At 34.8% G+C, this 14,072-nt stretch overlaps 2 protein-coding genes across 10 annotated transcripts in view; one reads left to right on the top strand and one right to left on the bottom strand.

The window, feature by feature from the left end:
- Nucleotides 1-14,072, top strand: part of DAAM (disheveled-associated activator of morphogenesis-like protein) — a 551,406-nt gene that overhangs the window by 525,309 nt on the left and 12,025 nt on the right. For 7 of the 8 annotated variants that reach the window (XM_085949180.1, XM_085949184.1, XM_085949178.1 and 4 more), the window contains 3 exons: nucleotides 322-477; nucleotides 5,588-5,932; nucleotides 13,705-13,844. In XM_085949180.1, the coding sequence (XP_085805306.1) occupies nucleotides 322-477; nucleotides 5,588-5,932; nucleotides 13,705-13,844 (641 nt within the window). Of the gene's footprint in view, nucleotides 1-321; nucleotides 478-3,206; nucleotides 3,282-5,587; nucleotides 5,933-13,704; nucleotides 13,845-14,072 lie in introns of all 8 variants that reach the window. The other variant, XM_085949185.1, reaches the window with a different exon arrangement.
- On the bottom strand, nucleotides 8,865-13,448 carry LOC147070757 (THAP domain-containing protein 1-like). 2 transcript variants are annotated; one of them, XR_015070871.1, is made up of 4 exons: nucleotides 13,253-13,448; nucleotides 12,231-12,426; nucleotides 9,117-10,402; nucleotides 8,865-9,067 (listed from the first exon to the last, which is right to left on the bottom strand). XR_015070871.1 is itself a non-coding variant. In XM_085948872.1 (3 exons), the coding sequence occupies exons 1-3, from the start codon at nucleotides 13,321-13,323 to the stop codon at nucleotides 10,043-10,045; spliced, it is 627 nt and encodes a 208-aa protein (XP_085804998.1). In that variant the 5' UTR covers nucleotides 13,324-13,435; the 3' UTR covers nucleotides 8,865-10,042. The 2 variants fall into 2 exon arrangements, 1 of the variants encoding a protein (XP_085804998.1); XM_085948872.1 differs by having other exon boundaries at nucleotides 8,865-10,402; nucleotides 13,253-13,435.

Here is a 14,072-nt window from a genome sequence, read left to right as displayed (position 1 = left end):
GAGACGCGATATGGTAGTCTCCCAGTCTCTCAGTTTCCAGTTCCACATAAAACAGTGGTGCCAATATCAGTAGATTCAATGAAAAATCATATTTTCTTAACAAAATTGGTAGCACTGAACTAAACTGAACAAGCAATAAAAAGTCAAGACATCAAAAGTTAAAAATGGGATGGGAGCCTGTATAATTACAGGCTGCCAGTTCCCGTAAGGATATTACGGAAGTAGGAAAGACAATGGGTTTGACAGTTTGGTGTTATGAAATTAATATTTCAAGTGGGTTTCAGTAGCGCCAATATTAATTAACCATTTTTTTTTGCACAGGAACGTGAACTGGATCTGAGAGCGCAGGAGAAAGAAGATCTCGAGGCATCGGCCAAGAGACTGAAAGAACGGCTGGAGAGGGAGTCCACGGCGCACGCTGACGCTGCAGCCAAAGCGAGACAGTCGCAACACATTGTCTCCCAGCTGGAACACCAGGTAACGCTTCATCAAAGTGTGAAATTAATGCTTTGCTTACGTACTGATCATTTTGTTGGTGAAGTAACAACATATTATTATATATTGTGAAGATTGGTCATTTTGATATACAGAAATATCTCCTTTTCTATTAGCCGTTATATTTCATAGCTTTAAGTCTACATGGTGTGATACAAATGATATGAGATCTAAATAGAAAGAGGTTTAAAATGATAATGTAATCATTATATATTTTTCAAACTCTTCGTTGTCAACTTATTTAGGGCACATGCATCCATGTCGGCTTAGCGCAGCTATCTTTGTTTAAATACGAAGCTGTAGGTCGCGGGTACGATCAGAAAAATGCCTTCCAATGTGTATTTAATCCAGTGCAGGAGCTTAACCTTTTCTATGCCTCACGATATTACTATGCCAGTATCGGACAGGCCGCAGATTTTTATCAACACACATTGAATGTAGAGCGAAGCTATTACTACAATTGCTGTAATTGTGGCCCCCACATCCTGAAGCGGGCCCCCCAATCTATCGCTAAGGTTAAGGACAGTGTCCTACAGTAGTGTTTCCCAAATGGTATTCCGCGGAACTCCATGGTTCCGTGTAAAAGAGTATTCTGCGTATTTTTTAGTGATTTTTGGTATTTTTAAATAACAAAACTACACATATTTATGGTTGTTAATACAGTCGAGCTCGGTTATTATGATCACGGATATAGCGAGATCTCGGATGTAACGAGGAAACATTCGTTCACATTTTAGTTTATGATTTTCTCCATACATTTATTCACTTTTATAACGAGCTCCTTATCGGATATACCGAGCTGAAATATCGTCAAAAATTTTCTTAAAACCGTTAATGTGTCAATTGTTTAAAAACATTTCCACCCTAAGCAATAAAATCCGACTGGACAGGATGCCGCTGGGGTCGGGTTACGTTTATGACACTAGTTCAGTGTCTAAGTACCTACCTAATTGGTTGTTTCGGCGAAAAGAAGAAGTATCCACCCATATGGTTGATATTCCATGTAAAAAATCCGAGGTTTGTGAAGATAACAGCGTTCATTACAATAAACAACTTCTTTTGTAGTTAATGAATGCCATGCTTGTTTTGGGGAAAAATTCTAATTGTGTATTTTTGTTTGAATTGCGACTTTTTGTGTTATGTAACCGCTCATTTAAAAATACCTATTCTCTGATATAACGAATAACGCTTATTATGAGCAAATTCAGTCGGTTCCATCTTCCTCGTAATAACCAAGTTCAACTGTAATTTAAAAAAAAAATATTACAATATAGAGAAGGCTTATAGGGAATATATGAAGGGATATAATATGTTGTTATTTCACCAATAAGCTTACAGTCAATATTATGAATAATAAAATCATTAATATATTTGATACAATAATAAAAACATTTCATTGTGATCAATGTCATCAAAAGATCTTAATAAATTTAATGCTTTTTTAAATCCATTTTTCTAACATTGATATTAATAAATATTGTTTGTTTGCCTAATATTTTAACAATGCACTTTTGTACACTTCTGCTAAATATTTATGTTTCCTTGCAGAAGGCCTGGCAAGTGAAACTTCAGTGTATTTGATACAATAAGCATGTTCAATGAAAAAGTTTTGTTTATTCTTCATTATTTTAAAGCAGTGGTGCACAAGCTTTTTGAAAGAAGGGCCAATTTAACCATTTTCTAATTTTTTTCAAAGGGTATGTTTTATTTTTAATTTAACGGCCCACATGCTCGTCGTAGGTCAAAATTGAGTTTTTATTGTATTTTCAAACCATGATCCTGGACACTCCTTAAACGTTGTAGATAATCTATTTATATAATTTTGAAGCCTTATTATCCTTTATATTTATTTTAAACATTTGATGACTGCATAAAGTATTTTTGTTACATAAAATAGTATTCTTTTAAACCTCTCGCTCTAATGTTTTAGAATATAGTCATATTTCGGTACATGAAAATTATCTCGTCATAAATTATACTAATGGTTTTATAAATGCGATTAAAAATTAATAAATTTAAAAAATCTTAACACCACTGCACATTCATGTACCGAAATATGACTATATTCTAAAACATTAGAGCGATAGGTTTAAAAGAATACTATTTTATGTAACAAGCATGTCCCCCCTTAATAGTTACATAATTTTATCAGCAACTTCAATCACTCTCCACCCCGCATTACGTGTTATGCATTACGTACAATGTTTCATAATCGAACTGGTTTTTTTTCTGTTAAGACAAGCGATTTTTTAATATCGATTTACAAAGTCTTGCACTGACAAAATTCCTGGAGAGCGAACACTAAAACACTAAAATAATCTAAAAATAGACTGCACCTGCACCACAGACGCCATTTCGCGCTGCATTTGTGCACCACTGTTTTAAAGCAATCCATATTTACAAACATAGCTAAAGAGACATAAAGATGTGATATTATCGCTAAGAAGAAGATTTAAAATAAAAATGTCAGGGCTTATTATAGACATCAAACTAGATGAGATTTAACTGAATTTGCTGTCAGCTTTTATCATATTGCTTTCTACAAAGGGCTAGATGTGTGAGAGTCAAATAATACCAGTGAAGTAACCATTATAAAAACAATATGATCTCTTGGTGGATTCTGTATTTTATCAAAGACTATTCGTTGACCATGCTTATTGCATATTGTTGAAAAGAAACTTTCAACATTGTGTTATGTTGTGTGTGATTAGGTGGCCCAAGAAAGGGCTGAAAGACTCCGATTCGAGAAGCTGGTCAGCGAGGGAAGCATTCCAGACGACGCCAAGGTAGGACTACTAATTCATGCTTCTGTGCAAATTAAAACCTATAACAATCTTTCTCATATCAGGCACAAGTTCATTTTCCATTTTGATAAATTTTTTAATAAGACAATCAAAGGTAAAACGAAATATGTGAGAGACACCTTAAAACAAACATCAATGATATCATAGAGTTAATTAACAAAAGAATCATGTCACTAAACACATGCTATTTCAGTTAATTAAGACATTTTAAGTCGGGCGAACTAAAAGCATGCTTTACAAGAGCGCTGTCCAACTGGTGGCCCGCGAGCTGTACAGCAAATTTTTCATCAAACATTGGGGAGCAAAACTGTCAGAATTAACATTCGACGTGAAATGTCCAGTGAAAGAAAATATAAAATTGTGTTCAGAGTTACCCATCATACATTAAAATATGAAAACGTTTCATTATAATACTGAATATTAAAAATATTTTTTCAAAAGAATGAAATATACTGCTTAATTTTTCCAGCTTGAAAAAAACATAAATTTGTTGATGAGAATTAAAATATTACATTACAAATAAATAAATATGACTATTAATTCATTTTATTCGTCAGGCAACATTTTGCCGAACGTCATCCCTTGTCGGCCTAGTTATGTTATTTTTAATTTTTTTTTGTATAAAAGAATAACTTTTGAATTGACATTAACTGACTTTTCATTTACCTATTCTCTTTGGCCCCCGAAATGTTTGCTAAAAAAAAATGGCCCGCGGCCTAAAAGAAGTTGGACAGCGTTGCTTTACAAGATACGTGTAAAGCCTGTGTTCACATATGCCTCGGAAAACTGAACTGGAATAAACAAGAATGTTCAAAATACCGTTTACAATGCAGGGTGTAAATGTGCAAGTATACATAATATTTTTATTTTCGTTCTTTTGACCATGTCTGATCCTTATAGGGTCATATGGGCTTCCTCTGAACTAGTGTTTTGTATGAGAAAGACTTTTAACAGATTAATATTATTACTATGTGCAAACATAATATATTATAACATGTCATGCTTGTTAAACAGCTTATGCATCCGTTCAAATACTTCTCTATAATGTTTATTTAGTTGTCCTATCTACCTGAACTACAAATTTTTGCAAGCCATTACGTTTAGCATTGATATATTTATATGCAAAAATATGTCAAACTTCAAGTATCAATTTTTTTTAGATTGGGCTGTGTTATGTTAAAAAACGTCAACACGATAGTTAGTCACTGTGACACATCATAACAGCTGGTGAGTGGGCTAAACCACCAGACGTTTTCGACTCAAAGTGACACACTGTATCTCCTGTCAATACCTTACCTCACCTTATTACATCTGCAGCGGTACCCCGCTTTCTCTTTTCATACTTAGGTAGTGTATATTTGACGCAGACTGCGGCTGCGGTTATGACCACCGACTAGCCATTTTGACATGTTGCCGCAAATAGCCATCATATTGGCTAGTATTAATGTAGACATGTTTTATTATATCTAATATATTGCCCTTTTCCGTAAAAAAAATAGTGTTTTGGTTATAGTGAAGTCAGAGAACCCAAGTTTTAAACTACTTTTCTCTTATATCATGTAGCATTATACCATGTTTACTTTACTGCTGACAGTATGTATTATCGCGGCCATATTAAGAAAATGTATGTGTAAACATATTGTATTATCCTGCAGTTGCAAGATTGTGTGGATGAATCAAAAAAGTTTGGAAGCTTCTAAATTTTCACGCAACAGTTGGGATTTTGTCGATCTGAGCCTGCACAGTACAACGATAGTGGCGAATCTGCCAGCAAAAAAATTAACTATACCGCGGAGACTCATTTTGAGGTTAACCGATTTTTACGACCTGTCAAATAGTACCATAAAATGATAACATCGCGTCTTGCTCTTACTCTTGAAGAATGAAATTGATGATAGTTTAAAAAACACACTATTGCTGCCAGTAAATCAATGGATGTGTACAGGCGCTATTATTGAATTGTTTTGTTAAAATCTTTAAATAGACTCGCCTGTTTAGAGATTATTCTTTTTACTTAACAGGGCAGTATAGTAACATGAGGATACTATCCTCTATTTAGTTAATATTTAAAAAAAATTATAAACATTGATTTCATAACGTAACATGAGTGGATTGATGCATTTGAGAGATGCGCACTGAGATTTTTGGCTAGCAACTCAATCACACCAAACTAAAATACAAAAATTCATATGAATTTTCTTTAAGTATAGTGTACATTTTTTACTTTTATATATAGATGTTGAGTAGTTTACTTCACATAGATTAATGAGTGTTTGTTTATTGTCCAGATGATAGGCCTGAAGTCATCGCCTCCGTCTCTCTCGTCACCGAGCGCCACCTACCAGCCTCCGCCTCCCCCTCCACCCACGCCCCCATGTGCTCCCCCTCCGCCCCCACCAGCGGCACCGTTCTGCCCTCCGCCAGCCATGCCGCCGCCCCCGCAGAAGGAGCAGGCCAAGAAAAACGTGCCGCAGCCTGGGAATCCCCTCAAGAGTTTCAACTGGAGTAAATTACCCGACGCGAAGCTGCACGGGACAGTGTGGTGCGAGCTGGACGACAGTAAGCTGTACGACGCTATGGAACTGGACGCCATCGACAGGATGTTCTGCGCTTATCAGAAGAACGGAGTTGCGGTGAGCTATTTTAATTTATTGATATCAGTGGCGAAGACTCGACACTAGGCAGATATTTAACGTTTACCTTGATTCATAATAATTCTTTTAATATGTGAATTTTTTAAGTGCAAATTCATTTATTATTCCAACCAAGAGTAATGAAATTAAACCTGAGAAACTAGAGACACCTTAAGGCGAAGTCTTCATTGAGCCTTTTTTAAAGAGGCACCTAGCGGAAAAATACGAAGCTTGCAATTTGAGACATTTTTTTGATAATTTACAATTTCAACTGTAATAATGTATAAATATGTATTTGAAAACATTAAAAATAAAAATATTTTTTATTTTAAGTCAAAGACAAACTTACAATTTTAAAAAATGTAATAAAATGTGAATTTGTTCTATCGGTCCGCACCCTATTATTACATATATTTTATGGTCATATTTATTATTAATATTTAGTTTATTAAGTTTTCTAAGCATCACCTAAGCGATTTTTGACAAATTCATAGTTTTAATATTTTTTATATCTATTTTAAAAAACATCGATTTTTATAAAAAATATAAATGTGTATAACTTGAAATCCTTTTTATTTATATCAAATCAATTATTTTTATAAATATAAATAAAATAGTTATATGAATATAAATAAAAAGGATTTCAAGTTATACATATTTATATTTTTTATAAAAATCGATGTTTTTTAAAATAGATATAAAAAATAATAAAACTATGAATTTGTCAAAAATCGCTTAGGTGATGCTTAGAAAACTTAATAAACTAAATTTTAATAATAAATATGACCATAAAATACATGTAATAATAGGGTGCGGATCGATAGAACAAATTCACATTTTATTACATTTTTTACAATTGTAAGTTTGTCTTTGACTTAAAATAAAAAATATTTTTATTTTTAATGTTTTTAGATACATATTTATTCATTAATACAGTTGAAATTGTAAATTATCAAAAAAATGTCTCAAATTGCAAGCTTCGTATTTTTCCGCTAGGTGCCTCTTTAAAAAAGGCTCAGTGAAGACTTCGCCTTAAATACTATGAATACAATTATTATTGGGTCTGTAATTGTAACTAATATTTGTATGAACATAAGTGATGAGCATCGCATTTTGCTGAAATAAGAAAGACCTATTTCTATATAAAATAGTTTATTTTAATATTTCGGGTTGCACCGAATTGCCGGGCGCTACTTTCTATTGCATATTATATTGTGGTATATGTAAATTTATATTATGACATTGATCAATGTCTAAGTGTGTATTGATATATTTTAAATTTGTCATTAGTTTATATCCTTCTAAAGGTGCTTTTAAACGATCAGTTTTGATGTCCGATCAGTCTCCGTTTCAGGCGAGCTGTCAAACTGATGCGTAAACGCAAAACTGAAGCAGCCGATTGAAACTGAAATGGACATGAGACAGGATAGATTTTCCATCAGTTACAGCAGTGGTCTCCAACCTTTATGTTACTACGCCTCCCTTTAAAAAAAATCAAATCTTGGCGCCTCCCCCCCTTTATTTCATTAAATAATACAGACACTTTTTTAGCACACAAGTTTTTACTACTTACTTATATCAAATTCATTTTTTAATTAATTTTTTTTTCATGCGACGAATGAGCTTGTTTATTACCACAATCAATTTTAAAAGAAGTCAACCAAATTCATCATCGTTCATTGACAAAAATTAATGGATTCTATAATGAGCTCCACATAGTGAATAGGGCCCACAGGCCAGGATCTTTCACCCATATATTAAAAATATTTAATAGCCCTGAAACAAAGCAGCGCCGCAGGCGACTTTCTTTACTATTAATAAAATTATATGAAAAATGCGTTAGCAAACTAACCAAGAACTCAGGAAATAGATTTTTGTTTGCTTCAATATATCTGGCGTAGAAATCATTTAAAAGTGGAGACATGTATTATTGTTATATTATATTAAAGAAACCACGTCAAAAACAATTTAAAAAAAAAATATCACACCCTGCCTACACGCTTCAGTTGACACTTTAGCTACGAGTGACATTTAAATTTGAGGTTATTGTTTTCATGCAACCAGCGGTCGTTTTGTGCATTACCGAAACAGAGCGTTTGCAAAAGCGCCATTTTTAAATTTCTCCGCTCCAAATATTTTTTTAATAGGATTTAAATATATGTATTATATATTAAAATAAACATTCATGCACTGAATTTTCACTGTTACGTTAAGATATGAACTTTTATTTATTTGTAGATATTATGGTATAAAAAATAATTTATTCAAAAATTTTGGCGCCTCCCCTGGCAATAGATCGCGCCTCCCAGGTTGGAAACCGCTGAGTTACAGTATCCATTTTTAGAGTTGCCAGTTAAATTGACGTGTAAATTACTATGTTGCCATATTTTCATACTACTTTTCTAATTTCGATTAAATTATTATCATTTCTTCAAATATAGCTACTGTATTATACCAACCGATATGTTTAGAAAGTTATTATATAAATAATATTCATTTTTAGTGGGTAGAAAATATGTAAACATACATTGCCGTTTCCCAACTGAACTGTCAACTGAGACTGAACGAACAACTAAACTGATCGTCTAAATACATCGCCGTTTCAAAACTGAACGGACCAAAGCGGAACCCTCGATTGAACGGACAACAGAACTGACGCCTAAAAGAATCTTAAGAGGCAATTTTCGCCAATGATATACATTATAAACTTTATTAAAATGGTTCTCGACTCACTGACATTAAGGCAGAAATGCCCGGGGTCTGTGATATTTTATTTGCATGAGAGTATTGTTGCAATTACTGTGCGATGTGATTTTCAAATTCAGTTTTTTTATGCAAAAGTGGCGGAGGGTCGCAGGTTATTTGGCTGTTATAAGAGAGGGGTGAAAAGGGTTTGGGAGCCTGGGGATGGATAAAAATTAAAAAGATTACATATCATTTTCCTTTTTATTTATATAATATACATAGCATATTTTTTTTAGATAAAAATTGCATCATAATCTGTACAACAGAGAGAGAGAACTGTGAGCAATATATAGTAGTTTTAATCGTGTTTCAATGAAAATTATACTGTTATGGGATTTCTCGTAAATATTCTAAAGCAGTTCCATTGTAGTATTCCACCATGATCGAATACTGTATCGGCGGTAGATGTCCAGTGACACCAATACATACTAGACTAAACTGGTCACTAGAGTGTTTCTACAGATTTTAGTCTTAACTACTAGCAGGCGTGTCAATATGGGTATAGGATAATAACTTAACGATGCCCAGAGAACTGAAAACTCAGCGCGTCGGTAAAGAAGAATAAAATGAGTGAAATAAATAATTCTGGGTGTAAAAGTAGTCTTAAATTAAAAAAAAAATGTTGAATAATAGCTATTAAATAAACTCCACTCTAATGGTGGGTCCAGAAGCGTGTAATGTAACGCGAATTTGTATGGACAGCACACAATCGTCTCACAACTCGATGCGAATCCTGTTGTTTGAGTTCTCGAGCACTGCGAACACCTTTGTGTTCGCGTTAAAAACTGACAGCCGATGGATTAGCTCGAACGTCGCTATGAGCTATGTAGCTACGTCCATACGATGAATTCGCGTTACATTACACGCGTCTGGAAACGGCCTAAAACATACTGATTCTCATACAAAATTGTCCAAACTTCTATCGGCTCCGATGACAAGCATTGATTATAGACTTACATATTTTCGTAATTATTCATAAAACATTTTTTTTGCAATTACTTGATATTACGTAATATTATTGATTGTTTGGTTTATGTAGTAGTTTGTGCAATAGATTGTGTAACAAAAGTTTGTTGAGATGTATTGCGCAACTTAATATTTATTATTGTGCAACATTGTTAAATTTCAGAGCGAGAACAGATCAATTCAAATCGTAATGTCAGTGTCACGCATTTTATTCCTTTTTACTGGCACCAAATTGGCAATTCTCCAGTCGTCCTGGTGATCAAATGGCATCGTCAAATCGACCCATTCCCTGTCCATAAAGCGGTTGCTTTTCATCACATATTGGACGATATACTCTAGATCACCGGCTACAATTCTATTGGACATAGTTCAAAGACCTCACTTTGGCCTTTAAGCATATCAGTTTTCTTCGAAGTCTCTACCTACGAGTAACGCCGAAATCCATTTCTTCCTCAATTCCTTCAGCGTAGACTTCATCGCAGCATTCCGCTTTTTATAACGCCGGATAAACTGCGTCAGCGATTTTATTTTGTGTCGGTAATTAGTTATAGAAGTTCTGAGCTGTTTTGCCTTGTCTTCTAGAACTTTATATTGTCCCAGCATGGGCCCCCACATCAGCGGTGAAGTTGACACGTCCACACTCCTGGAAGACTGCGGGGCATGCTTGGTTTTGGCTTTGGTCTTGAAGATGTTTGGGTCGCATTTCGGAGGTGGCGGCAGTGGAATTCTGACTGTCACCGGTTTCTTTAGTTTAGACTTCTGTAATAATAAAAAATAAAGGTAACTGATTGACACATCTATCTTAAATATTGTGATAATATTTTGAGGATAATATTTTTATCCTCATCAGGGTATATTCTGGGTTTAAAGGCCTGCTACGTGATTAATTCTAGGTAGAGGTGCTGTGGGTTGATTTCCTGCACACCAAAAATCCAATAGATTAACACAAGCACAAGGAAGCCTCGGACACCCGTTTCCATCTGGACAACTCCGCCTGAATTCGGTATACGATTTTGTTTTGGAACCTACAATATTCGCACTCAAATGTCCCTGGAAAGGCTGAGCATCTTACAGAAATATTCTGTAAATACAAGTTCGACATTTTCGGGATCAGTGAATGTCGTGGAACCTACAATATTCGCACTCTAAATGTCCCTGGAAAGGCTGAGCATCTTACAAAAATATTCTGTAAGTACAAGTTGGACATTTTCGGGATCAGTGAATGTCGACTCACTGGCATTGGTGAGGTTATTTGTGAGTTTTGCCTCTTGTACTCCGGACATGCCATTCTGCAATGTAGTGGAGTCGGATTGCTAATGTCCAAGCAAGTTTACAAGTGCCTCACTAGCTGGGAACCTGTTTCCGAATGCCTAATATGTGCTACCTTAAAGACTAAGTTGAGCTCCATCACATTTCTGCAGTGATATGCTCCTAGCGATGCAAAGGCTTCTAGCGAAGCAGATAAGGATCCATCTTACGAAAGTTTGGCGGAAGCTACTGGAAAAATCCCCAGCTGTGATCACGCAGTTATCTTTGGTGATCTAAATGTCAAAGTAGGATCTGATCCCTCACATGGACCCTTTGTGCTGTGAAAACATGACCTTCCCCAAATCAACGTTAATGGTTGCCGTCTGGTAGATTTCGCCTCCATGAACGGTCTTGTGATTGGTGGTAGTCTTTTCCCCCATAATGACATCCACAAATATACATGGATATCGCTGGACAGTAATACAAGGAACCAGATCGACCACATCACGGTCCGTGTCCGGAAACTTGTAAGTATGCAGTTCGCCGTATTTACACTTCACCGTGAAATGTTGTATTGGAAATATATATATTAAAGACAGTTCAACCTCTTTGCGTCATATAGTACCGACATAAAATTCACGTCTAAATAAAACACGGTTCTTGTCGGTTTACACTTTACAGGAAGCTAGCAGCAAACAAATTTTGAAAATAGTCGATGTATTGGATTATTTGTTAGGTTAGGTTTTTATTCTTGAATTCATGAATTTTGCCAAAATACGCTATGCAAACTAAATTAACTCATTGAACGGTAACGATGAGCCTAGCGCATAATGATTAGGTGGCCATTAGATATAATTAGCATGCTATTTAAATATGGTAATTAATTAGTAATTACCTAGTCAGCAGTCAATGTATTAACTCATTCACTGCGGACCAGTTAATTACTCATTAATTACCGCGTTTAAATAATATGCTTATGGTATGTAATGGCCATCTAATGCCGACACGGCAGCCGTGTTGTCAGCACTGTATGAGTTAAGGTTCATATTGAATCTAATAAAATTGGATAGCGTATAGTATACGGCCATCTCTTTTCGATAGAAAGCTCACAGCTAACTGTGCCACGGTGAAATGTTTTATGTACAATTTACATGTAACCATCATGGTCAAAGTGAAGTATCGGCATGAACTGCTAGACGTGCGGACATATAGCGGTGCAGACATCCATAGCAACCACAAACTCTTAGTGGGAAAACAAGGAAAAAAGTGTGTGGATAAAGGATTTTATAAAATATTTTAAGGGTGCCTCCATTCAAAGGCTGGGAATCGACGTACATACCTTTTGCCAAAATGGTGGATGTGTTGGAAATATTGTGGGCAAAGCGTCCGGTTTCAACAGCTTATATCGGTACCACTTCTCAAAGCAATCTTCCTGAAAATGGATTGAGCAGACTGCGCTACTGCTGGTCGGTATGAATTTCTTCCTTCTTAACGCCAGCACCCACAATCTTCGGCGGATCGGATCCTTTGGGAATCTGTAATCAAGGGATAATAATATGACTTAAACTCTTAAAACCTCACTATTATATTGTCAACCATTTCAGCCAATTGCATATTTTGTATTAACATTTAATTTCGCAATCGCTACATACACATGTTTCGCTGCGTTCCGGAAACTTGTACGCATGCAGTTCACCGCATCACACTTCACGGTGAATTTTGTATCGAAAATATATGGCCTATATTAAAGACCGTCCAACCTCTATGGGTCGTATAGTATTTCTGACATAAATTTCATGTCTAAATAAAACACGGTTATTGTCGGTTTACACTTTACAGGAAGCCAGCAGCAAACAATTTTTGAAAATATCGATATACTGGATTATTTTTTGTTAGGTTAGGTTTTCATTCTTGAATTTATGAATTTTGCGAAAATCAGTTATGTATGAAAATTAAATTAATGTTCATATTGAATCTAATAAAATTGGAGACCGTATGGTATACGGTCATCTCTTTTCGATAAGAAAGCTCACGGCGAACTGTACCACGGTGAAATGTTTTACGTACAATTTACATGTTACCCGTTTTACCCGGTTACCCGCTTCGTTGCCAGCAGAAAGCAGAATAGTCATTCAAAATAGAGGCCGTAATACGTATAGGTTAGGTTTTGTCTTATTTAGTTGGTAATATTATATTAATCAAAATATAGCGGTTTGAATGATACTACCGGGCCACATATTATCTAGTTAATCACGTTGTGCGTGTACATTGTTTAAAATAAATTTAATATTTTAATGATAAAAAATCTATTACATGTTTTTCTATTAAGTAAACTTTTGCGTTTACAATGTTTTTCTGTACCTGTGAAACGACATTTCCTGCGTTTTCTTGGGCGTAGTGCTAGGGCACTTGTATACTGAACAAGATACCATTTTATTTACTAAATTGATATAGTACGGAAAGTCAGAAATAATAAATAGAAAATCTTTTGTATAGTAATTATCACAACTGTCACTTTGCGCAAATCTAGTAAACAAACATGGCGGCCCGACTTTGCGCCAGTGCTGCCAGTTGCAATAATTATTCACAATCAATACTTTCTATGAAGGTTTTATTATGACAACTTTTATGGCCATTAGAAATAAATGTTAATAATAATTATTATTTTATTACCTATTTATTATACTAATAATATTATGAATTTATTCACTGCAGTTGATAGATATTTTGTGTTAACTTGACGATACACCTATTCCAACAGGTTTACAACTTTTGCCTGCAATTTACAATTATTTAATTTTTTTGCGATATAGAATGATGGATCTATTGAAGACTTGAGACAGCTGGGAACGAAGAGTCGCACAAAGATTTTATCAGTCATCGATGGAAGGCGAGCACAGAACTGCACCATCTTGTTGTCAAAGCTGAAGATGTCTGACGAAGAAATTTGCAGGTGAGATTTTATTTCCAATTTATTGTGAACAATTATTATTCTTCTTCACTCTCTATATTAAAACGTAGGTAGTTGTTTTTCCTCATTGTGGAAAGTCGTGATCATCAATGAGCGGAATTTTCTGAAATGTAGATACCTATCAAACCATTGAAAAATATTTTTATCCACTTAGTCCTTTGATCTTTTACATTGTCAATAACCCTCCTAGACCCTCCAAATAAAATTGTC

This window comes from Rhyacophila brunnea, unplaced genomic scaffold (genome assembly GCF_057557595.1).
Source record: "Rhyacophila brunnea isolate RB1 unplaced genomic scaffold, BYU_Rbru_1.0 scaffold_21, whole genome shotgun sequence".
Taxonomy (NCBI): Eukaryota; Metazoa; Arthropoda; class Insecta; order Trichoptera; family Rhyacophilidae; genus Rhyacophila; species Rhyacophila brunnea.
The sequence above is the reverse complement of the archived record's forward strand: the minus strand, read 5'-3'. Positions and strand labels throughout refer to the sequence as shown.